Source organism: Vigna unguiculata, chromosome 5 (assembly GCF_037176805.1).
Source record: "Vigna unguiculata cultivar grain cowpea cultivar isolate G323 ecotype 2 chromosome 5, ASM3717680v1, whole genome shotgun sequence".
Taxonomy (NCBI): domain Eukaryota; kingdom Viridiplantae; phylum Streptophyta; class Magnoliopsida; order Fabales; family Fabaceae; genus Vigna; species Vigna unguiculata.
This window is the reverse complement of record NC_140796.1, coordinates 54,842,510-54,868,348: the sequence shown is the minus strand read 5'-3', so window position 1 is coordinate 54,868,348 and position 25,839 is coordinate 54,842,510. Positions and strand designations below refer to the sequence as shown.

Sequence of the window (25,839 nt, the reverse complement as noted above, 5' to 3'; positions counted from 1 at the left end):
TTCTTATTTTATTGTGGGGTTGAGGTCCAGGGTCTCATCTTTCATCCTTGTTCTTTAAATTTCTTTCCACTTTTGTTAATTTCTGGGTCTTATTTTTGTGCAGATTCCTTGTTCTTTAAATTTCTTTCCACTTTTGTTAATTTCTGGGTCTTACTTTTGTGCAGATTCCTTGTTCTTTAAATTTCTTTCCACTTTTATTAATTTCTGGGGCTTCCTTTTGTACGGATGTTTATGATTATATCTTTGAATGCGTTTTTTGTGGTTTTGATACTGTTGCAAATTGTTCAAAGGAGTTTAATTATGACTTGAGAAAAAGCCGGGGATTGTGGGTTGAATTAGATGGGTAGCTTTTAATTTAATTTAATTTTTTTAGCCTAAAGATGTCGTTGTATTTACTTAAATTTAGGGGTTTCGGTTTCTTCTCTTCATGTGAGGTTGGATTCTAGTTATTTGACAATTAGTTGATTTGTTTGGAATTGAGCTCATTCTTTAAAGTTTGGTGGTGCGATCTCTGTTTTGTGCTTTGTATTATGTGTTGTGTGTTATGTTTTTGATATGTTTTGTGTTATGTGTTTTGTGTGTTGTACGCATTGTGTTGTGTTTTGTGTTTTTATGGTTTTGTGTGTTTGTATTTTTTTGGTTGTGTTGTGTGTTTTGTTGCATGTTTTAATTTGTATGTGCTGTGTGTTTTTTGTTGTATGTGATGTGTGTTTTGTGTTTTGTGTGATTTTGTTGTGTTCTGTAATGTGTTTGTTCCTGTGTGTGTTTTGTGCGTTGTGAGTTTTGGGTTTTGTGTGTTTTATAGTGTGTGGGTGTGTGATTTGTGTTGTGTGTGTTTGTATTGTTTTGTATTGTTTGTGTTATGTGTTTTTTGGTTGTGTTAACTGTTTTTGTGCTTGTGTGTTTTTTTATTTTGTTTTTGTGGTTGTGTGGGGTGTTGGGTGTTTTTGATATATATTGTCTTTTGTGTGGGGTGTTGTGTTTTGTGTTGTGTGTGTGTTTTTTATGTTTTTATGTTGTGTTATGTGTTTGCTGTGTTGTGTGTGTGTGTTTTGTGTTGTGTATGCTTTGTGGTGTATGTGTTTTGGGTTGTGTGTTTTTGTGGTGTGTTTGGTGTTTTTGTGTTTTGTGTTGTATATGTTTTGTTGTGATTTGGGGTGTTTGTGTTTGTGTTGTGTTTTGTACGTGTTTGTGTTATTTTGTGTTGTTGTGTTCGGTGTTTTTGTTGTTGGGTTAATTGTTTTTGTGCTTGTGTGTTTTTTTATTTGTGTTTGTGATTGTGTGGGATGTTGGTTATTTTTTATTTATATTGTCTTTTGTGTGGAGTGTTGTTTTTGTATTGTGTGTTATGTGTTTGTGTGCTTTTTTGTGTGAATTGTTATGTTTTTTGTATGTGATTTGTGTTGTGTGTGTGTTTTTTGTGTTGTGTATGTTTTGTGTTGTGTTTTGTGGTGTGTGTTTTGGGTTGTGTTTTAGGGGTGTGTGTTTTTGTGTGATTTGTGTTTTGTTTTTTGGGGTGTTGTGATTTGGGGTGTGTGTGTTTTGTTGTGTTTTATGTTGTGCGTGTTTTGTGTTGTTGTATTCAGTGTTTTTGTGGTTGTGTTAATTGTTTTTGTGCTTGTGTGTTTTTTTATTTGTTTTTGTGCTTGTGTGGGGTGTTGGTTATTTTTTATTTATATTATCTATTGTGTGGGGTGTTGTGTTTTGTGTTTTTGTATTGTGTGTTATGTGTTTGGTGTGTTTTGTGTGTGTGTGTTTTGGGTTGTGTTATGTGGTGTGTGTTTGGTGTTTTTTGTGTTTTGTTGTGATTTGGGGTGTTTGTGTTGTTTTGTGTTGTTGTGTTCGTTGTTTTTGTAGTTGTGTTCAGTGTTTTTGTGGTTGTTCGAGATGTTGGATGCTTTTGATTTATATTGTCTTTTGTGTGAGGTGTTGTGTTTTGTGTTATGCGTGTGTTTTTTGTGTTGTGTGTGATTGTTGTTATGTGTATGTTTTCTGTTTTGTGTTGTATTTTGTGGTGTGTTGGTGTTTCTGTGGTTTGTGTTTTTGTGTGATTTGTGTTTTGTGTTTGGTGTTTTTTGTGTTTTGAGGTATTTTGATTTGGGGTGTGTTTGTTTTGTGTTGTGCGTGTTTGTGTTTTGTTGTTGTGTCCGGTGTTTTTGTGGTTGTGTTAATTGTTTGTGTTTTTGTGTTTTTTATTTGTTTTTGTGGTTGTGTTAGGTGTTGTTGTTTTGTGTTGTGTGTTTTTTGTGTTTGTGTTGTGTGGTATGTGTTTGGTGTGTTGTGTATGTTTTATGTTGTGTTTTATGGTAGGTGTGTGTTTTGTGTTTTGGGGTGTGTGTTTTGTGTTATGTTTTGTTTTGTGTGTGTTTGTGTTGTTGTGTTCGGTGTTTTTTAGTTGTGTTAATTGTTTTTATGACTTGTGTGTTTTTTTATGTTTTTGTGGTTGTGTTGGGTGTTGTGTTTTGTTTTGTGTGTGTTGTGTATGTTTTGTGTTTTGTGTTGTGTTTTGTGGTGTGTGTGTTTTGTCTTGTATGTGTTTTGTTGTGATTTGGGATGTTTGTGTGTTTTCGTGTTGTTGTGTTTAGTGTTTTTGTGGTTGTGTTGATTGTTTTTGTTCATGTGACTTTTTTTATTTGTTTTTGTGGTTTTTGGGGTATTGGATGTTTTTTATTTATATTTTCTTTTGTGTGTGTTTTTTATGTTTTTGTGTTGTGTTGTTTGGTGTGTTGTGTGTGTGTGTGTTTTTGGTGTTGTGTATGTTTTGTGATTTGGGATGTGTGTGTTATTGTGTTTGGTGTTTTTGTGGATTTGTTGACTGATTTTGTGCTTTTATGTTTTCTTATTTGTTTTTGTGGTTGTGGGGGGGGGGGGGTGTTGGATATTGTATGTGATTTGTGTTGTGTGTGTGTTTGTGTTGTGTTGTCTGTTTGTTTTTTGTGTTGTCTATGTTTTGTGTTATGTTTTGTGGTGTGTATGTGTGTGTTTTGGGTTGTGTTTTAGTGGTGTGTGTTTTGGGGTGTGTGCTTTTTTGTGTTGTGTTTTGTGCGTGGTTGTGTTGTTTTGTTTTGTTGTGTTCGGTGTTTTTGTGGTTATATTAATTGTTTTTGTGCTTATGTGTTTTTTTTTATTTGTTTTTGTGGTTGTGTGAGGTGTTGGTTATTTTTGATTTATATTGTCTTTTGTGTGGGTTGTTGTGTTTTTATATTGTGTGTTATGTGTTTGATGTGTTGTGTGTGTGTTTTTTGTGTGTGTTGTGTTTTGTGTGTTTTGGGTTGTGTGTTTTTTGTGTTGTATGTGTTTTGTTGTGATTTGGGGTGTTTGTGTTGTTGTGTTCAGTGTTTTTGTGGTTGTGTTGACTGTTTTTGTGGTTGTGCGGGGTGTTGGATGTTTATGATTTATATTGTTTTTTGTGTGATATGTTGTGCGTGTGTTTTTTGTGTTGTGTGTGTGTGTGTGTTTGTTGTGTTGTGTATGTTTTGTGTGTGTTTTGTGTTTTGGGGGGTGTGTGTTGTGTTTTGTTTTGCGTGTGTTTGTGTTGTTTTTTGTTGTTGTGTTCGGTGTTTTTGTGGTTGTGTTAATTGTTCTTGTGCTTGTGTGTTTGTTTATTTGTTTTTGTGGTTGTGTGGGGGTGTTGGATATTGTCTTTTGTGTGGGGTGTTGTGTTTTTTATATGTGATTTGTGTTGTGTGTGTGTGTTTTTTTTTGTATTGTGTATGTTGTGTGTGTGGTTTTCTTTTTTGTGATTTGTTTTATGGTGTGTGCGTGTGTGTGGTTTTCTTTTTTGTGATGTGTTTTATGGTGTGTGCGTGTGTGTGTTTGTGTGTTTTGTATTTGGTGTTTTTGTGTTGTGTTTTGGGGTGTGTGTGTTTTGTTTTGTGTGTGTTTGGTGTTTTTGTGATTGTGTTAATTGTTTTTATGACTTGTGTACTTTTTATTTGTTTTTGTGGTTGTGTGGGGTGTTGATTGTTTTTGATTTATATTATTTTTTGTGTGTTGTTGTGTGTTGTGTTATGTGTGTTGTTTGTGTTGTGTATGTTTTGTGGTGTGTTGTGTGTGTGTGCTTTGTGTGTTTTGGGTTGTGTTTTTGTGGTGTGTGTTTTTGTGCGTTTTGTGGTGTGTTCAGTGTTTTGTGTTTTGTTGTGATTTGGGGTGTTTGTGTTGTTTCGTGTTGTTGTGTTCATTGTTTTTATGCATTTGTGTTTTTTTATTTGTTTTAGTGGTTTTGTGGGGTGTTGAATGTTTTTTATTTATATTGTCTTTTGTGTGGGGTGTTGTGTGTTTTTTATGTTTTTGTGTTGTGTTATGTGTTTGTGTGTGTGTGTGTTGTGTGTATATTTTTGTGCATGTGTTTTTTTATTTGTTTTAGTGCTTTTGTGGAATGTTGAATGTTTTTTTATTTATGTGGGGTGTTGTGTTTTGTGTTGTGTATTTTTTATGTTTTTGTGTTGTGTGTTTTTTATGTTTTTGTGTTGTGTGTTATGTGTTTGGTGTGTAGTGTGTGTGTGTTTTGTGGTGTGTGTTTGTGTTATGTGGTGTGTTTGGTGTTTTTTGTGTTTTTGTGTTGTGATTTGGACGTGTGTTTTTTGTTGTGTTTTGTGTTGTTGTGTTCGGTGTTTTTCTGGGTTTGTTGACTGATTTTGTGCTTTTGTATTTTTTTTTTGAAGTTGTGTGGGGGTGTTAAATATTGTCTTTTGTGTGGGATGTTGTGTTTTTTGTATGTGATTTGTGTTGTGTGTGTGTTTGTGTTGTGTTGTGGTGTGTGTATGTGTTTTGGGTTTGGTGTGTGTTGTGTTTTGGGGTGTTGTGATTTGGGGTGTGTATGTTTAGTTGTGTTTTGTGTTGTGCTTTGTTTTGTGCATGTTTGTGTTGTTGTGTTCGGTGTTTTTGTGGTTGCGTTAATTGTTTTTGTGCTTGTGTGTGTTTTTATTTGTTTTTGTGGTTGTGGGGTATTGGTTGTTTTTTATTTATATTGTCTTTTGTGTGGTGTTGTGTTTTGTGTTGTGTATTTTTTTTGTGTTTGTGTTGTGTGTTATGTGTGTGTGTTTTTTTCGTGTTGTGTATGTTTTGTGTTGTGTTTTGCTGTGATTTGAAGTGTGTGTTTTGTTGTATTTTGTGTTGTGCGTGTTTGTATTGTTGTGTTCAGTGTTTTTGTGTGTGTGTTTTTTGTGTTGTGTGTTTTGGGTTGTGTGTTTTTGTGGTGTGTTTGGTGTTTTTTGTGTTTTGTGTTGTATGTGTTTTGTTGTGATTTGAGGGGTGTGTGTTTTGTTGTGTTTTGTGTTGTGCGTGTTTGTATTATTTTGTGTTGTGTTCGATGTTTTTGTGGTTGTGTTAAGTGTTTTTGTGCTCGTGTGTTTTTTAGTTATTTTTGTGGTTGTCCGGTGTTGGGTGTTTTGGATTTATATTATCTTTTGTGTGGGGCATTGTGTTTTGTGTTGTGTGTTTTTTTTATATTTTTGTATTGTGTGTTATGTGTTTGGTATATTTTTGTGGTTGTGTAAGGATGTTGGATGTTTTTTATTTATATTGTCTTTTGTGTGGGGTGTTGTGTTTTTTGTATATGATTTGTGTTGTGTGTGTGTTTTTGTGTTGTGTGTGTATGTGTTTTGTGGTGTGTGTGTATTTTTTGGGTTGTGTGTTTTTGTGGTGTGTGTTTTATATTGAATCGCAGTTTTATACAATAGTTTAATTCAGTTATCAGATTTTGCAATTTTAGCCTTTTCTAAGTTTATTTTACCTTTTAGGTACTTAGATTTTTTGTTGTAACCGGTGTTGGTAGTTTGAACTGTGTTTTAGTCATATTTTGTCGTTAGAAACTTTTTACGATAGTTAGATTGCAATTTCGTAGACCTCGCCAAGCCGAGGTATCTGTTTATGTCCTCCTACGAACAGGTTAGTCTTTATATCTATGCATAATTCGCTCCTTTTTAACATTGTTTGATAAATTGTTTGTCAGTTCTAGTGATTTTTTTCAATGCTTTCTCTCAAATTGTTGTCAATAAATATGCCTTTGTTTTAATATTTTCGTTTTTTTTCTTATAGAGGGTGCAACCCTTTGATAAAAGATATCAGTACCTTCTGTTGCAGCTGAACCGTATAAAATAATTGCATTCAAGGTATTTTCTTACTTTTGTTTGTGTGTTTTAACGTTAAATTAAACTACGTATACTTGTACATATTGTCCGTAGATATTCAAACACAGGCCGATTCAAGAGAATCCAAGTCATTTCACTTTAATTGTTTGCCCTTGTAACTAACAGCAGCAGAACTAGGTTGGTAATTTCCTGTCTTCTTTTTTGCTTTCGTTTATTTTGTTACTTAGTGATATTCTTAGTTATTTGTTGTTTTTAGATATTGACTCTTGTCTTAGCTTTGTTTTATAGTCTTAAACTTGTTTAGATATGTTTCCAAGTGCTGTACAGATTTTGCATGGTTACTTGTCTACTTCTTAGTTCTTGATTGTGAATGACTTTTTGAGTTTCTAATTTGAGTTGATAGTTTCTAGTCAGTTTTACAACTTCTTTCAATAGAATTGAATAGTTTTTACATGAAAAGTCAGTTTTGAACCAGTTTTGACAAGATTTTACCTACTGTGAGATTTGAGCTTTACTTTCTTTCATTGTGTGATGCATTCATGTTATTTACATTTTCAGAACTTGTATTGTTTCTCTTCGAACTCTGACATTTAGATTTGCACTCTAGAGATGATATTAGGCCATGTTTGTTTCTAGTCAGCTAGCCAAATAAAGCTCACCCTGAACTTATCTCCTTTGCACCTGAATTTTGTGCCCGATTTACCTTTTTTTGTTTATTTTAAGCTCAATACAAGCCTTAGACCAGAAACACCATGAAAATGCCCAAATCTTAGAGTTGTGAGATGGTTTAGGAAGTGTTTAAGGAATATGTAAAGTTCAAGTGTAGGGATCTGAAAAATCTGAAGGTGTGGTCTCTTCTGACTTGGAAGAGAAAGGAGAGTGAAAAAAGAAAAAGAAAAAGAAAGAAAAGTAGAAAAAAAATAAAGGAAAAAAAAGAAAAAAAAAGTGAAAAAGAATAAGAAATATAGAAGGAAGTGAGTAATAAAATATATGAAAGAAGTTGGAAAAGAAAGGAGAATTGAAAAAAAAAAAAGAGAATGAAAAGTGGAAAATATGTGAAAGAAAGGAAGGAAGGGATGAATAAAGGTGGTGAAAGAGTTGATGATTCCATGCACTTGAATTCCACATTTTCCACCTAGGTCTATCTCACTTCTCTTTGATTTTAGCTTGGATTTTTTTCCTCTTTTTACCTCACCTATACCTAGGCCACATTACAAGCCTTGATTAAAGTCCTATTGATCTTGAGTGCATTTCTAATTTGATTGGTGTGATTAGAAGCTTTCCAAGTTTATGATAATGTGAATTTGCATAATGTGCTGAGAGTTAAACACCTAGACTGAAAAACTTGAGTGAAAGAGATGTAAACACTGCCTTGGTGAGGTCAATTCTGGTTTAGATGCTGATTTGGATCGTTTGCTATTTGGTTTTATTGATTTGAGTTGTTTTTCTCTGGGTGGAATGCTTGAAACTTAGATTAGTTATTCTTTTGTCATTTACAGTTTTGAACTAGGAAGGTAGATTGGTTTTTCTATGCAGAATTGTGAGTAGATATTTTAGTCCAGTTTTAGTTAGTTGGTATATTTTTTTTTGTTTTTTAATGCCTAATTTCTTGCTTTTAGGACAAATTTGGTTTATAGAGTAAACTTTTAATCCAGTTTTGTGTAGAGTTTAACATATTTGATTGCTTATTATTCACTCGTATTTGTATGTAGATAAATATTATTTTCTTCACAGAGCGTGGCAACAGTGTATGAAATTCTTCCAGGTGATTAATGATTGTATTGGTTTTGTTCTCTAACTCTTGATGACTAGTTGTACTTAAGATGATATGTTTGGTTTGTAATCTTTGACCTGATGTTTCATTGCCTTTTAAGCTACTTTGAAGCACTCTGGGACCCCTCCAACTAATCCTTCTGTTGATTATCCGTCTGGTGATTCAGATCATGTTTCTAAGAGAACAAGACCAATGGGAATATCATATGAGGTAAGCTGGTTTGATTTATTGAAACATCGTATATAATCTTAGAACTCATTATTAGTTACATGTATTAACTATTCATGCGGGAAATTGACTAAATTTTGTTTTCTTGATGCAATCTGTTTGTTGCCACGAATGTGGGGGACATTGCTTTGTGGGAACTGGGCTCCAATGAGCGGTTGTTGATAAGGAACTTGAAAGTGTGGGATCTTATTGCTTGTTCAATGCTCTTTCAGGTTGTCCTATCTCACCTTATTTATTGATTACTGAACCCTCAGAATTGTTGAGTTTGCAATTATTGAAAGAAAAACTAATCATAATTAATCCTCTATTGTTGTGCTTGGGTGTTGTGGTGTGTTTTTGTTTTGTATGTTATGTGTTGTGTGTTGTGTTTTTCTTGTGTCTTATGTGTTGTGCGCTTTATACTTTTCTTGTGAGTTGTGTGCTCTGTACTTTTCTTGTGTGTTGTTTTGTTGTGTTGTATCTTGTGTTTTGTGATTTGGATTTTTTGCTTTGTGCTTTTGTTGTGGTTTGTTTTGTTGTGTGTTGTGTGTTGTGATATATTTTTATTTTATATATTGTGTTGTGTAAGTTGTGTTTTGTGTGAGCTATGCGGGTTGTGCGTGCTGTGCGGGCTGTGCGTGCTCTGGAGGGAGCAGAGGAGATAGTTGATGTTGAGTTGAGGAAAGAGGGAAAAGTTGAAATTGGAGTGTATAAGTAAACATATACATCTCTGATGCGTCGTCATGTTTCATCCACTTTTATAGACTAGAAAGTACTTGGATGCGTGGTGTGTTTTCTTTTGGGCTACAACACCAACACTCTTCTCCCTTTCCACATTTGGACTCTATGCACTGATGGGACATCAACTTGATGCTGCAATGGTATTTTCAAATTTATTTCACCTAATCTTACTGATTAGTTTTTCTTCTTTATTTTGCACTTAATTATTTTCTGTCAATGTTAAGAAATCTAATGCAGTAAAAAACCTCTATTGTAGGTTTTCAGTTGTCTTGCATTGTTCAACACCCTTATTTCACCACTAAATTCATTCCCTTGGGTAATTAATGGATTGATTGATGTGAGTCTCCTATATTCCATAGTTTTTATGAACATATTTGATTTGTACATGCATTGGGATGAATAGTTTCTATTAATGTCACTGCAGGCCATCATATCTTCTGGACGGTTGAGTAGGTTTCTCGCTTGTCCTGAACATAAATTTAAAAGGTGTATTTTTCAGGGGATATGTATTATATATTTTGTATTTGTATAAAAGGTGTACTTATATAAGGATTAACTTATTGATGCATCTAAATTTATGTGCAGGCAACAGCCTGATTCTGATCAAGGTTTGGGTGTATTTATCAAAGATGCATGTTGTACTTTGTCAAGTAGTGAGGAACAGGCATTAAATATGGTGTTGAATCATGTGACTCTAAGTGTGTCCCAGGGTTCCTTTGTTGCAGTTATTGGAGAGGTCAGATCCTTGTTTGAATTTAATCAAGATGTCTTTAGCAAATAATGTAAAATAATCTTATATGGTAGAGTAATTTCATTGGATATGCTCACCTATCAAACTTGTGAAAAATGGATACTAGAGATCATTAGTTCCATTCACTCAGTCCTCTATATCTGTTAACATCACCAGCATTACTATATTCACAATTCAAATCGATAAATGAACCTACTAATATCTGAAACACAACTTAATTATATCTATAATTACCTCTCCTACTGTGTGTATTCAGGTTGGTTCAGGTAAATCATCCCTGTTATATTCAATCCTTGGAGAAATGCAGCTTGTTCGTGGCTCTGTTTATTCCAATGAATCCACTGCTTATGTACCACAGGTTTGTAGATGATAATTGATATGCTTAGCCTTGAATGAAATTTCTTGTGTCTTTGTTTCCTCAAATTCTCACACAACAGGTCCCTTGGATTTTATCTGGAAGGGTGCACGACAACATATTATTCGGGAAAATTTATGATCCTGAAAGGTATAATGCCTTCAACCTTAGGAGTTTTTTATGCCTCAATTTTAATCTCCTTGAATGAAATTTCTTGTGTCTTTGTTTCCTCAAATTCTCACACAACAGGTCCCGTGGATTTTATCTGGAACGGTGCGTGACAACATATTATTTGGGAAAAGTTATGATCCTGAAAGGTGATGGTGATGCCATTCCTTTTTTTTTCTTAAATAATTTCCTTCTATTTGCATATCAAACAATTGGAACAAGAAAACTTAAGAAAAATTTGGTTCCATTTTTGTTATTTCTTCTAGGTTCAGTGAATGTGGATGGGTATTTACTTGCGTTATCCTTGGGGCTCACCTCTATAATTAAGTAAGTTTAACTCTTGTGGTGTGTGTGTGTTTTGGGTTGTGTGTTTTTGTGGTGTGTGTTTTATACTGTATTGCAGTTTTATACAATAGTTTAGTTCAGTTATCAGAATTTGCAATTTTATCCTTTTCTAAGTTTATTTTACGTTTTAGGTAGTTAGATTTTTTGTTGTAACCGGTGTTGGTAGTTTGAACTGTCTTTTAGTCATATTTTGTCATTAGAAACTTTTTACGATAGTTAGATTGCAGTTTCGTAGACCTTTCCAAGCCGAGGTATCTGTTTATGTCCTCCTACGAACAGGTTATTCTTTATATCTATGCATAATTCGCTCCTTTTTAACATTGTCTGATAAATTGTGTGTGTTTTTAGTTCCTTGATGATGCAGATTGAATATCCAGAGACTGTAGACCTTGCCAAGTTGAGGCACCGATTTATGTCCTCCTATGAACAGGTCAATTGTAGTGATTTTTTTCAATGCTTTCTCTCAAATTGTTGTCAATAATTATGCCTTTGTTTTAATATTTCCATTTTTTTTCTAATAGAAGGTGCAACCCTTTGATAAAAGATATCAGTACCTTCTGTTGTAGCTGAACCGTATGAAATAATTGCATTCAAGGTATTTTCTTACTTTTGTTTGTGTGTTTTAGTTTTAACGTTAAATTAAACTACGTAAACCTGTACATATTGCCCATAGATATCCAAATACAGGCCGATTCAAGAGAATCCAAGTCATTTCACTTTAAGTGTATGAAATTCTTCCAGGTGATTAATGATTGTATTGGTTTTGTTCTCTAACTCTTGATGACTAGTTGTACTTAAGATGATATGTTTGGTTTGTAATCTTTGACCTGATGTTTCTGCTTTGAAGCACTCTAGGACCCCTCCAACTAATCCTTCTGTTGATTATCCGTTTGGTGATTCAGATCATGTTTCTAAGAGAACAAGACCAATGGGAATATCATATGAGGTAAGCTGGTTTGATTTATTGAAACATCGTATATAATCTTAGAACTCATTATTAGTTACATGTATTAACTATTCATGCTGGAAATTGACTAAATTTTGTTTTCTTGATGCAAGTTGTTTGTTGGCACGAATGTGGGGGACATTGCTTTGTGGGAACTAGGCTCCAATGAGCGGTTGTTGATAAGGAACTTGAAAGTGTGGGATCTTATTGCTTGTTCAATGCCCTTTTAGGTTGTCCTATCTCACCTTATTTATTGAGTACTGAACCCTCAGAATTGTTGAGTTTGCAATTATTGAAAGAAAAACTAATCATAATTAATCCTCTATTGTTGTGCTTGGGGTGTTGTGGTGTATTTTTGTTTTGTATGTTATGTGTTGTGTGTTGTGTTCTTCTTGTGTCTTGTGTGTTGTGCGCTTTATACTTTTCTTGTGAGTTGTGTGCTCTGTACTTTTCTTGTGTGTTGTATCTTTTGTGTTTTGTGATTTGGATTTTTTGCTTTGTGCTTTTGTTGTGGTTTGTTTTGTTGTGTGTTGTGTGTTGTGATATATTTTTATTTTATATATTGTGTTGTGTAAGTTGTGTTTTGTGTTTTGTGTGAGCTATGCGGGTTGTGCAGGCTGTGCGTGCTCTGGAGGGAGCAGAGGAGATAGTTGATGTTGAGTTGAGGAAAGAGGGAAAAGTTGAAATTGGAGTGTATAAGTAAACATATACATCTCTGATGCGTCGTCATGTTTCATCCACTTTTATAGACTAGAAAGTACTTGGATGCGTGGTGTGTTTTCTTTTGGGCTACAACACCAACACTCTTCTCCCTTTTCACATTTGGACTCTACACACTGATGGGACATCAACTTGATGCTGCAATGGTATTTTCAAATTTATTTCACCTAACCTTACTGATTAGTTTTTCTTCTTTATTTTGCAGTTAATTATTTTCTGTCAATGTTAAGAAATCTAATACAGTAAAAAACGTCTTTGCAGGTTTTCACTTGTCTTGCATTGTTCAACCCCTTATTTCACCACTAAATTCATTCCCTTGGGTAATTAATGGATTGATTGATGTGAGTCTCCTATATTCCATAGTTTTTATGAACATATTTGATTTGTACATGCATTGGGATGAATAGTTTCTATTAATGTCACTGCAGGCCATCATATCTTCTGGACGGTTGAGTAGGTTTCTCGCTTGTCCTGAACATAAATTTAAAGATGGAGACACAAATTCCTGTCCATCATCATTCCTAAGTGAACAGTCTGATTGTGTTCAAGGTTTGGGTGTATTTATCCAAGATGCATGTTGTACTTGGTCAAGTAGTGAGGAACAGGCATTAAATATGGTGTTGAATCATGTGACTCTAAGTGTATCCCAGGGTTCCTTTGTTGCAGTTATTGGAGAGGTCAGATTCTTGTTTGAATTTAATCAAGATGTCTTTAGCAAATAATGTAAAATAATCTTATATGGTAGAGTAATTTCATTGGATATGCTCACCTATCAAACTTGTGAAAAATGGATACTAGAGATCATTAGTTCCATTCACTCAGTCCTCTATATCTGTTAACATCACCAGCATTACTATATTCACAATTCAAATTGATAAATGAACCTACTAATATCTGAAACACAGCTTAATTATATCTATAATTACCTCTCCTACTGTGTGTATTCAGGTTGGTTCAGGTAAATCATCCCTGTTATATTCAATCCTTGGAGAAATGCAGCTTGTTCGTGGCTCTGTTTATTCCAATGAATCCACTGCTTATGTACCACAGGTTTGTATATGATAATTGATATGCTTAGCCTTGAATGAAATTTCCTGTGTCTATAATTACCTCTCATACTGTGTCAACTACTATATACAGTGGAGAAGAAGCTCGAGGAAATGGAAATGGAGATAGAATACATGCGTGCAACGGTGGAAGAAGGTGGTGTTAAGTGGATCAGTTGTTTTTTCATGACCCAGATTGGTTCATGATTGAGATATGCAACTGTGATGTTCTTCCCGTGATTCCCTTAGCAAGTGACATGGTTAGGTCATGCTCTCGAATGAACCTTCAGATGCTTCAGCAGAGACAGATACACCAAATCGTGAAACAGGACTCAACTTTTCCTTCGGGTCACACCAAAATTCAAAATACTATTGTTTAAGTCACACATGCATGTATAAATATCAACTCCTTCTTTTTCTTCTTTCTTCTTCATGCTGTTACACTGTGCTTTTTTCTTGTTCTGTCAATTTTGTTTTCTCTATATTGCTTGATTTGAAGTGTAAACTACAGTTTTTTTTTACTATGTATACTTATTATTGTATCATTGGTCTTTTCAAATGTGAAAAATGCTTAGTTTCTATAAGCGTTCTGTTCTTGGATATGTATCTCTTTGTTAATGTAAGTGGCAAATTATTAAGGGTGATTAAAGGGAAGGATTCCACCAAAATAAAATTTGAATTTCTGTACTCATTTTATTTTAGTTTTTTTAATTGAAAGTAAATAAATTTGCTTAATTTAAAAATAATATTAACAGTTTTTTCAAAGCCTATAAGTATAACAGCAAACGAGAGAACCATGTGTGTATGTGGTTAACCAATTAAGCACGTAAAGAAATCAGGTCATAAAAATTTTCAAAAGATTTTTAGGTTTGACCCGATTCAAAAGATATCAGCCGAAGTAGGCATGATTTATATATTACTTTTGGTTAAAATATTTTTTTATCCTAATTTTCGTCAAATTGTTAAATTATTCATAATTTTTGTCAATTTTGTTCAATTAAGTCTTTTTTTTTGACACCGTTTCAATAATTAACGGTCATGAATAATAATTTTTCACACGGCCATTAATAATTTAAACGATATTAGAAAAATATGACATAATTGAACAAAATTGACAAAAATTAAAATATATTTAAGCATAAAAAAACAGGATTAATTTGACAAAACTTGACAAAAATTGGGACAAAAAAAATTAATCTTACTTTTTTTACACCCTCTAGCTTTATTTATGAATTAAATGTTGAATTATTTTATAATGGTCATTTTAAAGTTATATTAAAATTAGGTCAATTTTTTATATTAAATTAGCTATTTCAATTCCATAAAAAAATTAATTTCGTTTCAAAATTTATGTAACTTTGAAACTTAATTAACTTTTTTTACAAATGAAAAAAAGTTTCTCCTAACTATCTTAATATTTAATGTACATTCTACAAATTACTCTGATAATTAATTTCAAAATATCCTTATATATACGTATTTCATTTTTTTTAATTGTATATTTTCCTCACTATATCATATTTTATGTAGTAAATACATCTATATCAAATTAATTATTCAATAATTTAAGAAAAAATATCATTAATTCAAATAATTATATATGATAAACAAATTATTTATTACAAATCTTAAATAAAAAATCACTTTTTAAACATTTCAAATCAATAACTAATGAAGGAAAAACTAGTGAACCGACAAACTCACCAATTTAGATAGCGGTATATATATAAAAGAATTAGAAAAATAGAGTATTAATAATTTTTCATATAAATATAGATATATTTTTATTTTATTTTTTATTTCATTTCACGTAATTTATATTATATTATACCTTGTCCACAAAATTATGTCTCAACGTGTATTATTGCTGAAACAAACGTTTTCATCGTGAAGTGTGATAGATGTCAATTCATTTCATTTATTTTTATGGAGATAAGTTCTATATGTGTGTTCGTGTTGTGCGTGAGAAAAGAAATAGCATTTTCTAACACTCAGTCTCTTTAATTGGTTCATTTTTTAAATAAAATAATTTTTTTAATTATATTGGAGTGGGAAATAAATTATAAATTTTAAAACAATCCAAATATTATTAATAAGTTTGAAAAAAATAATATAAAAACATAAAAAAGATATAAAAAATAGGAATTGATTGAGAAACCAAAATGAGAGAATATAAAAAATCGAAATTGAGAGTTACTGATTAAAGACATGTCGAGTCAGCACCAGCCACAAAAGCTGAATTGATTATGCCAATTTTGTTTCGTCACCCTTTTTATGTCAAAAATTATAAAATGCTTCAATTATTTATTCCATTAATGCTGAATTTATTGTTGCCAGCATAATCAAACTTTAATATAAGTTTAAACTTTAGTTCATATTATTTGAATTATATATTTCCCTTTATGATTTTTTTTATGTTTTGGCTTTTATACTTCTAAAATCAACTTAATATAATTTTTAGTATAATTATCATAAAATAAATAATAGAATAAAAATCGAATACACATGCTTTTGTATAGGCCATAGAGTGAATTTAGATGAACTACAATAAATATAAATATAAATATATATATATATATATATATATATATATATATATATATATATATATATATATATATATATATATATATATATATAACTTCAGGAAGGTTGCTAAATAAAAACAAGAGCTCCCTGTATTGGGTTACAAAGTTAGGTTAGAAAATAGTAATGGTTACGTACTTTTAATAACTATGTATGACAATAATAATAAAAATTGTCATACATTTCAATAAATAAATAAATAGAAAAAAAATTCAAAAGTTTGATTACCATCCGTCATATACCGAATTTTCACTCTTGCAACTTTCTTTCTCAGTTTTTTGGGTAAATTTTAATTTTTGTTGGAGTCCAAAATTACATTTACGTAAAAAATAAATAAATTTACTTTTAAAATTAAACATAAATCCGTTCGTTCTACTCAAGTTTTTTAAATTTTTATTACATTTTAAAAAATAATAGATTTATTCCTTCATTTCTAACTACACTATATTTGGTTAATTTATCAAATAATGTTAATTTATTATTGTATTTATACAATATGATAGGACTTTTAAATATTACATAATAGGGAAAAAGTCTTCATAAATATAATAAATATAACGATTTCATTACAAAAATTGAAGTTATATATATATATATATATATATATATATATATATATATAAAAGATTATAATTACAGCACTACATACCTAATATATAATTTTGTATGTACTATAAGGTTTATGTATATTATATTATACATATTGTTGTACGTAATATATGTTTTTATACTTATTATAAAATTTTGTACATAATATTTGTACGTATTATACATATTGTTGTACGTAATATATGTTTTTATACTTATTATAAAATTTTGTACATAATATTTGTACGTATTATACAATTTTGTACGTAATATATAGCTTTTGCAGGAAACATGTTGTTGAACAATTTGTACGTAACATGTTTTTGAACAAATCTAAAAGGTCTGTTGATTGTTTGTTGCTCCTGCATCTTGCCGTTCCAGGCTGACCGCCTATTTTGATTTGGACAATGATATTTTAACCTACTTTTTTTGACCCACTTTTAATCCACCACTTCAATCACCATTAGATCATACATCACATCACTAAAAAGAATAAAGAAAGATGATCTAATGGTGATTAAAGCAATGGGTTAAAAGTGGGTCAAAAAAAGTGAATTAAAATATCATTTTCCTTTTGATTTACTGCCATTCATGACTCCTGCTGATTTTGATTTCTTGCCTATTTTGATTTCCTCGGTCATCGTTCCATGCTCCTCGTTCCTCACCGCTCTTGGCTCTCAGCTGCTACGCTTCCTTGTTTCTCCTTGATTATTGTTCTATGATCATGTCATCTCTTTCGATTGTTAATTTGTTGTTCCTTTCTCTACAAATGTGAATTTTAACAAAAACATCATTATAACTTTTATATAAAAATTAAATATGTTCTCAATTTTGAGAGGGATCACTAGTGCATATTTAACATTTTACTTCGTCTTATAGGTTTCGGTTGCAGCTGAACAGAAGTCTATAAGAAGGCGGTGGCATGTAACATGCTCTTAAGTTGAACAAAAATAAAATTGAATATAAAACATCATCACTGACATGTAACATCGTCTCGTAACATGCTCTTAGGTTGGCACAAGGAGATTCTTTTCAAAAATAAATAAAAAATTAAAAAAAATCACGAAGTGATACGTGGAAGTGTTAGTGTTACTGTTTATTACTGTTAATAGTGTTAAAAAAAATATCAATTGAACAAAATGAATGAAAATTACAATTTATTTTAAAAAAATAAAATTAGGATTGATTTGACACATTTAAAAAAAATGTATTTTAACATTGATGGCATACACTTTTATTACATATTTATAACATGATTTTTAAAATGGGTGAGAATTTGGGTATAGGATAATCGAATTCTAAGTTTTGTTTTTGTTATTTCCTATTAAAATAACAAAATTGATTGTTGGAAGAACTGTATTCTGAATTAAATATTTAAATCTTTTGTTGTTTTATGATGTTTTAAAAGATAGAGGAAAAAAAAGATAGAAGGAAATAAATGGATGGGAAGAATTATTATAGTAATGTTTTTGAGTGTTGTAATTTAAAAAAAGAATTGAGAAATATATCTTTATTTACTTCAAATAAATTACAAAATAGTAATTTTGGTGTAGATATTAAAAAAAGTATAAATAAATAATAACTTTATTTAGCAATAGTTATTTAGTAAAATAAGAAAAAATAATAAGATTATTTAGCCAAATTAATTCGAAGAAATTGAGTTGAGAAAGATAAACTAATACTAGTAAATAAAATAATCTTAACTTATAACTAAATAAGATTTTCTTAATCATTAACTTTAATTTAAATCAGCAGTGACTACAAACCATCATTAAATTTTAACTACATGTTTTAAAATAGGAAATTCTAATATATTTAAAAAAAAGAAATTAGTAAATAAAATAATCTTAACTTATAACTAAATAATATTTTCTGAATCATTAACTTTAATTTAAATCAGCAGTTGAGAAAAGTTTTCATCACGTCTTAACTATAATCATGTTTTAAGAAGGAAAATTGTAATATAATCTGTTTTTTTTTTTTTAAAAAAAAAATCTTATCTTACCATATTTTTTTTATCCACAATAAATCTTCTCTAAGAAATTAAAAAGGTTTTTTTATTGTTAATTTCGTTCTGATTAAAGATTAGTAAAATAAAGAAGAAGAATAACATTATTTAGGCAAATTAATTTGAAAAAAAATGAGTTATTTAATATAAATAAATTAATATTAATAAATAAATAATATTAACTTATAATTAAATAATATTTTTGTAATCATTAACTTTAATTTATAACAACAGTAACTTCAAAAAAGTTTTCATCAAATTCTAATTATAATCATGTTTTAAAATAGGTAATTCTAGTCTGTTTTAAAAAAGGAAATTAGTAAATAAAATAATCTTAACTTATAATTAAATAATATTTTCTTAATCATTAACTTTAAATTAAATAATCAATAACTTCAGAAAGTTTTCATCAAAATTTAACTATAATCATGGTTTAAAAAAGGAAATTATAATTTGTTAAAAAAATTAAAATAAAAAAGGAATCTTACCGTGGAAAAAAATTATTAAGGATATTAAAAAACTTTTTTGTGGAATTTTTATTTTATTCAGATTAAACCATTTTTTTGGGTTTTCTTTTTTGGTTTTTTTAGTAGTTATTTTTGTTTTTTTAATGTGTAGACATTATTTAGTAATAGTTATTTGGTAAACTAAGAGAAAGAATAAAATTATTTAAGCAAATTAATTTGAAAAAATTGAGTTATTTGAGATTGATAAATTAATATTTGTACATAAAATAATCTTAACTTATAACTAAATAATATTTTCTTAATCATTAACTTTAATTTAAATCAGCAGTAACTTTAAAAAATCATCAAATTTTCAAATTTAAACTATAATCGTGTTTTAGAAAAGGAGATTCTAATATGTTTTAAAAAAAGAGATTAGTAAATAAAATAATCTTAACTTAAATAATATTTTATGAATCATTAACTTTAATTTAAATCAGCACTAACTTCCAACAAGTTTTAATAAAAATTTAACTATAGCCACGTTTTAAAAAAGGAAATTCTAATCTGTTTTTTTAATTAAAAAAAGAATCTTACCTTTATTTTTATTTTTTATCCACAATAAACCATGTTTTTAACGTAAATTAAGCTACGTAAACCTGTATTTTGCCCCTAGACATCAACCACAGGGCCGATTCAAGACAATCCAAGTCATTCCATTTTAATTGTTTGCCCTTGTACTTATAAAATATAAATACAATCTAATTATTCAAGCATTGACAATCAACATAATGTTTGAATAATATTTTTGAAATTTGACACACGATGGAAATAAAAGTTTAAAATTTAATATTCATTACAATATTTTGACAGATAATAAAAAGGTATATTATAGCTTTGATTCTTTATCCAAATTATAAAATTCTAGTTAACTTCGATATTTTAAATTGTATTTTATTCCTTATCTTTTAAATTTGAGTCAATTTGATTTTAAAATAAATATAATTTTTAATTTTAAGATGGGACCCGTGAAAATCATCCTATTATATATAAGTAATGTTTAAGCAAAAATTGGGCCCGTGAAGCAACAGAATAGTTTTGTGTGTTAATGGTTCTGTGTGTTATAAATAAATAATAAATAAAATATTAATGAAAAATGTTTTCAAATGACCACTAAAGATGGTTTCAATTTGAGCCGACCCACAGCATGGTCCTGGTCCGATGTGGGTTAGGGTATAAAAAGTCTATATTGAAAAAAAGTCTTTATCAAAATAGTTTATAGGACTAAAAACTCCACAAAAATCATGTGGGTCAGGATCAATCTATTGATTTTCATCTTCAACATGAAAAATATATTATTTTTTAAAATATATCAGTAAACTTTTCGGCGACTTTGACGTGCCTCATGAATCGAATTGGCCAAGCGGGCCAATGTTTCAGGCAAGGTCGACGATTCGGACAGGTCCGACAATCCAGACGAACTTGACGACAAAGATAATATCGACAACCCGGACGATCCCAATGACCGGGACGGGCCCGACAACTCGGATTGAACATATGATTTGGACGAGCCAAATAACTTGGTTGGCCCCGAGGACCCGGACGATCCCGATGACCCGGAGAACTCAAATGGGCCCGACGACGCGAATGACGTGGACAAACCCGACGACAAGAACGACCTTGACGGGCCCGACGTCATCGTGCTTGTCTGAATCATCGAGCACGTCTTGGTCTTCAGGCCCGTTCGGCTCGTCTTGGTCGTTTGGCCCGTCCTTGTCGTCGAACCTGTCCGGGTCTTCGGCCCGTCCAGGTCTTTGGGCTCGTCGGGCTTGTTTGGGTCTTTGAACTTGTCCGGATCGCTCAACTTGATCTTTCACTCTGGCTTAATGTAATATTATTTTGGGAGCCTAACCCACTTTAGCCCTGACCCTAACCCACTCGAGAGGGGGCTTTGGGACTTGAGCTTTTTTTGACCCCCTCATTTGGGGCCCTCCTAAAAGGAGACTTAATGAAGAGTGGGTCAAGGCTGGCCCATGGACTAGGAGCAAAATTGACATCTCATCTCATCATGTCGATGCAAACAGTAGAAGATGTTCATAATGAAACATAAATAAATAAAAAATGGATTATAAAGATTATGTTAAAATTATATATATATATATATATATATATATATATATATATATATATATATATATATGGGTTAAATATGTTTTTGGTCCCTTAACTTTCAGTGAATTTTGGAATTAGTCCATTTTGAAACTTTGGACCAATTTAGTCCTCCATCTTTTGAAATGCGTGAATTTAGTCCTTTTAATCAAATTTTGTTAAGTTTATTTGACATTTCAAGCGCGTTTCATAATAGTATTTGACTTAACATTAAAGCAAAAATGTGTCAAACAGTATAAACAACTCAAATACAATTCTGAAATGCGTACAAAACATCCAATAAACCTACCAAAATTTGATTAAAAGGACTAAATCCACGTATTTTGAAAGATCAAGGACTAAATTGGTCCAAAGTTTCAAAATGGACTAATTCCAAAATTTACTAAAAGTTAAGGGACCAAAAACATATTTAACCCTATATATATATATAAAGTTAAAAGAAAAACATACCATATGTTATTTATAAAGAAAAAAGGTAGAGAAAGAATATTATAGAATGATAATATCATGTTCGATAACACTTGATATAGAAATAATAGAAAGTAAATTGGAGATATGATGAGGGTCAAAACTTAGTACAATGTTTTTCATATTTGGTATATATTATTGGATTTGAAAGTGCATTCTGGTTTGACCAATTTAAAAATAATTCTGTGAATATAATGAAGATGAGTGTCAATGATTATGATTTGAAGGAGTTTTAAGCGGTTGAGATCAAGTACTAGGACTTTAAAAACTATGATTTTTTAGTAAGTTAGGATTTTAAGAGAATTTAAGGTTTACTGTGTAAAATTTAAGGTCTAAGGTTTAAAGTTCAACGTCTTTCTTTTTGTTAATGATAAATCATATTTATCTTTTAGAAATATTTTTAATAATTTATTTTCTCATTGTAGAAAATTTACTTTTAATATATTATTTGTTACTTTTTATTTGTAAAAGATTTGATATGTAAAAACTACAATTTATAAGCAATATTAATGTCCAATTATTATAATAAATACAATAAATATTAAAAAAAAATAACAGTAACCAAAAGCAAAAGATATTAAAACCTTAAAAAAAAAACTTCTTTTCATAAAATAAATTTATAATAAAATACGATTTGATCACATATTCATAAAATTATTAGATAAATAAAATAAAGTAATGTAAATATATTTAAAAATTAAAATATATTCAAAAATACAAAATGTGTCTAATTTAATTTGAGAAAAATTCTAAAAAGATAATTAAAAATAAAATAAAATATATTTTATCCTAAAAGTATGTAAAAAATAAAAATATATGATATTTATAGTTTTTAAATAATTTTTATTTTGACTTATTATTAAAAATAAAAAATATATTTCTCTCTTATTCTTCTTATTCACTTCCATACTTCACTTTCTTGCTATTCTAACACGATTTTTTTTCTCTCCATGTATAATCCAATTTTTCATATTTTTATTTTAGTTTTTATTTTTCTCCTATCGGGTTCTCTTTATAAATGTGGTATTTTAAACGAAGAAGTTGCTATGATGGTTGTGATAGTACTAATGGCCCTGTGATATTTGTAGTGTGAATTGGTGATTTTGTAAAAGACATTCAAAATGCTATTATTAATCAAATTATAGAATTCATTCAATTCAATCTTACTCACATTGGTGATGTGAATTAAGTTTAATATAAAAAAAATGTAAAAACACAACTCAATCCAACTTATATTTTGTTGATGGATTGATAATGAGTTTGTTCAAAACTGACTCAAGCTATAAACACTCTTAACAATAAATGATAACGACTAGTGTTTAATTTAATTTTCTTTTCTTTTTGTTTAGAGTGATATATTATTTTTTTATCATATATTATAATTTTTAATTAAATAATAATATACAGTGTAACTTAATTAAATTATTTTTAATTCTTCTAAAAATATTTGGGCTGATCTAAAGTTTTGGGTTGACTCCGTTTCAAATACACCGGTTGGCGCATTTCTACCTGCACCCCTTTTTTCTTCCTGCACCTATAAAATTTTATCTCATCTTACCTCTCCATAAAATATAATAAAATCTTAAGTTTATTTTATTATTTTCACCTCATATCCCATAGTGATAATAATAATATAAATAATAATGAAACTAATACTAACAAACTAATGATAACAACAATTATCTTTATGTTATAAATATTAATGTTAATACTAATATTAAGGTTAATGTTAACGATAATGATCTATAATTATATATAAAATTATATTTTAACAACAAAATAAATAAAAAGGACAAGTATTTGAAATATGATCCTATAATAAATAAAATTAAGGATAATAACATTTTTTTAATTCAAATAATTACTATGATATAATGAAAAATAAACAATTAAATAAATAAAAAGTGCAAATAATCAAGATATGATCCCGTAGTAACTATAATAATAATAATAATAATACCACTATAGTAATATCGTGTAATAATAATTAAAAAAAATAAAAATAAAAATAATAATAATACAACTGCATATATAAAAATATCAACATCTTTGGTGTCTTTTTTATTTTTTCAATTTTATCCTCTTAATTATTATATTTTAAATTTTTAAAAAAATATAATAAAAAATTATTTTTCAGTTATCATTTTACTAATTTTAGTAATTATGTTTTTCAGTTGAAATAATTGTTTAAATATAAAAATAAATGAAAAACAAAACGAATCAAAATGATAAATAACTGAAAAATGATCCACAGTAAGTAAAAATAAAATACATATCAAATCATAATAAAAAAATAAAAAATAATAACTATTATAATAATTATATTTCTTAATAATAATAATAATATGGTAATAAAAGTAATTATAATTTTTAGTAATGATAATAATATTTATAGTCGATAGTAATAATGATCATAATAATAGTCGATAACAATAACGATAATATAATTATAGATAATAATAATAATAATAATAATAATAATAATAATAGTTATAGTTATAATTAGTAATAATGATAATGTAAAAATAAAATAATTATATTTTATAATAATAATATTAATAATAATAACAACAAATAATAATAATAAGAATTGTGAATAATAAAAATAATATTAATAGTAATAATAATTATGGTGGTTAATAATATAATATTTTTGGAATATTAATTTTTTAAATTAGACAACAATTAGCCATATATAAAATATTAATCTCAGAACAATTAATAATTATGTTTTATTTAAATTGTTGTAATTAGTAACACTCTCATACTTTATGGTTATAATTTATATATATTTTTACTATAGGTTTTTTATAGATTATTATTATTATTATTATTATTATTATTATATAATTTGACAATAACTTTTTCATTGAATTTAAAATTTATTGTATTTTATATTATTATTTATTTTCAATCTGCACATCCAATGTATACCAACTAATTCGAGCATGCATGGATGTAATTATTATTGACTATTTCTTATTTTTAATATCTTCGATTAAGAAATAAATAATATAATTATTTTTATGTTTGACGAAAATATTTATTTATATTATTATATATATATTATGATTATTTATAGTTTGTAAGAGTTTATAGATAATATTTTAATTTTTCAATTCAAACCTAATTATTATTCGATCAAAGGATAATTTGGTCAATACATTTTATAATAGTATGTCGTTGTTAAAATAACCCTTGTTTTCTGATATTCAAATCCCCTTAATTTTCATCTGATCTTCAAACCCTTAATTTTGATCTTTCAGTCAGCATTTCTACTTTATACAATCTCATTTCAAATAGTTTCCATTCAAATCTCTTTCTCTCTCTTTCTGTTAATTTTCAAGCACCGGAGCTTTGGCCCTCTCTGTTCCTGCTGTCTGATTTCTCTTCGTCTAATAATATTTTGCTTGTGCTTTATTTTCTTTTCAGTTGCGCTGTTATTTATATTGTTTCCTATTCTTTTCGTTTCTGTTCTTGTTTTCTTCTCGTAACCATGGATGCAGGATCTTTGAGTTCTTCTGGAGCCCTCAAAGATCGGATGACGCTATCCTCTTCGAGAACAGTTTATTCAAAGAAAGAGTTCCCAAAAAAATGTAAAGAAATTATTGCAAGATTTTTTCCCCTGATTATAATTTGTGTATATTTTGCATGATTGTCGGGGCAACATTTTAGATTAGTGTTTAAAATCTAAGTAATTAGAAGTTCTAATTTTGTAGAAATGTTCAGAAAACTTGAAATTAGTTTAATATTTTCAAAGATTTTGAATGGCTTTGAAAACTAAAGATGATAAATCTTCATGTCTCACTTTGAATGTGTTTATGGAAGCCACCTGCACCAGCTGACTTAATTCCCCACTAGCTATCCAATCTTGTCCCTCTCGCCGAGAAAATGCACCATCTCTTCCTTTATAGAATTCTATTATTTCCCAACGCTACAATTTGAACCCTTTGGGGGCATGCCGTTTTTAACACATGCACCTCCTCCTGCAATGTTCTTTCAGGTGCCGAAACCTCTCTCGCCAATACAATAGTCAACCAAATTGATTATTACTTCAAGTAAATTATTGTCTGTTATTCGTTATTTACTGTTGTGTTTCCTAACAAATCTTTGCTGTTGAATTTTATCTTCAATGCTGTTTTGTTTATGCAGTGATGCTAATTTAGTGAGGGATGAGTATTTAAGGTTCAACATGGATGAACAAGGATGGGTTCCAATTTCTTTGATTGCAAGCTTCCTCGTGTAAGTTAATTATTCTTGATCGAGTAATATTTTCAACCTATTCTGCATAAATTACAGTTTCATATCTTAAACTTATGTGTAGTGGTGATTTTTTATGATCTTGGTAATATGGTTCAATGTTTTAGACAGTAATAATCTATTTTTTATGGATTTTCTTGATGGATTGTTATTTACCTTTAAGGAGTTT

At 29.4% G+C, this 25,839-nt stretch overlaps 2 protein-coding genes across 47 annotated transcripts in view; both read left to right on the top strand.

The window, feature by feature from the left end:
• Positions 1-13,729, top strand: part of LOC114183665 (ABC transporter C family member 13-like) — a 41,649-nt gene extending 27,920 nt beyond the window's left edge. For 12 of the 45 annotated variants that reach the window (XM_085673809.1, XM_085673806.1, XM_085673808.1 and 9 more), the window contains 15 exons: positions 8,838-8,954; positions 9,071-9,151; positions 9,239-9,300; positions 9,400-9,550; positions 9,822-9,923; positions 10,003-10,070; positions 10,170-10,237; positions 10,355-10,415; positions 10,782-10,863; positions 10,955-11,379; positions 11,493-12,245; positions 12,361-12,440; positions 12,528-12,776; positions 13,048-13,149; positions 13,240-13,729. In XM_085673809.1, the coding sequence (XP_085529935.1) occupies positions 8,838-8,954; positions 9,071-9,151; positions 9,239-9,300; positions 9,400-9,550; positions 9,822-9,923; positions 10,003-10,070; positions 10,170-10,237; positions 10,355-10,415; positions 10,782-10,863; positions 10,955-10,999 (837 nt within the window). In that variant the 3' untranslated portion in view covers positions 11,000-11,379; positions 11,493-12,245; positions 12,361-12,440; ... (1 more) ...; positions 13,048-13,149; positions 13,240-13,729. Of the gene's footprint in view, position 1; positions 8,077-8,837; positions 8,955-9,070; positions 9,152-9,238; positions 9,301-9,399; positions 9,551-9,821; positions 9,924-10,002; positions 10,071-10,169; positions 10,238-10,354; positions 10,713-10,781; positions 10,864-10,954; positions 11,380-11,492; positions 12,246-12,360; positions 12,441-12,527; positions 12,777-13,047; positions 13,150-13,239 lie in introns of those variants that run through there. The other 33 variants (XM_085673842.1, XM_085673839.1, XM_085673838.1 and 30 more) reach the window with 33 other exon arrangements.
• Positions 13,730-24,342: 10,613 nt separating this feature from the next.
• Positions 24,343-25,839, top strand: part of LOC114183666 (ABC transporter C family member 13-like) — a 41,893-nt gene continuing 40,396 nt past the window's right edge. The window contains exons 1-3 of one of the 2 annotated variants that reach the window (XM_085673845.1): positions 24,343-25,006; positions 25,414-25,468; positions 25,563-25,652. The gene's annotated coding sequence lies outside the window, so the exon portion shown is untranslated. The remainder of the gene's footprint in view (positions 25,007-25,413; positions 25,469-25,562; positions 25,653-25,839) is intronic. The other variant, XM_085673844.1, reaches the window with a different exon arrangement.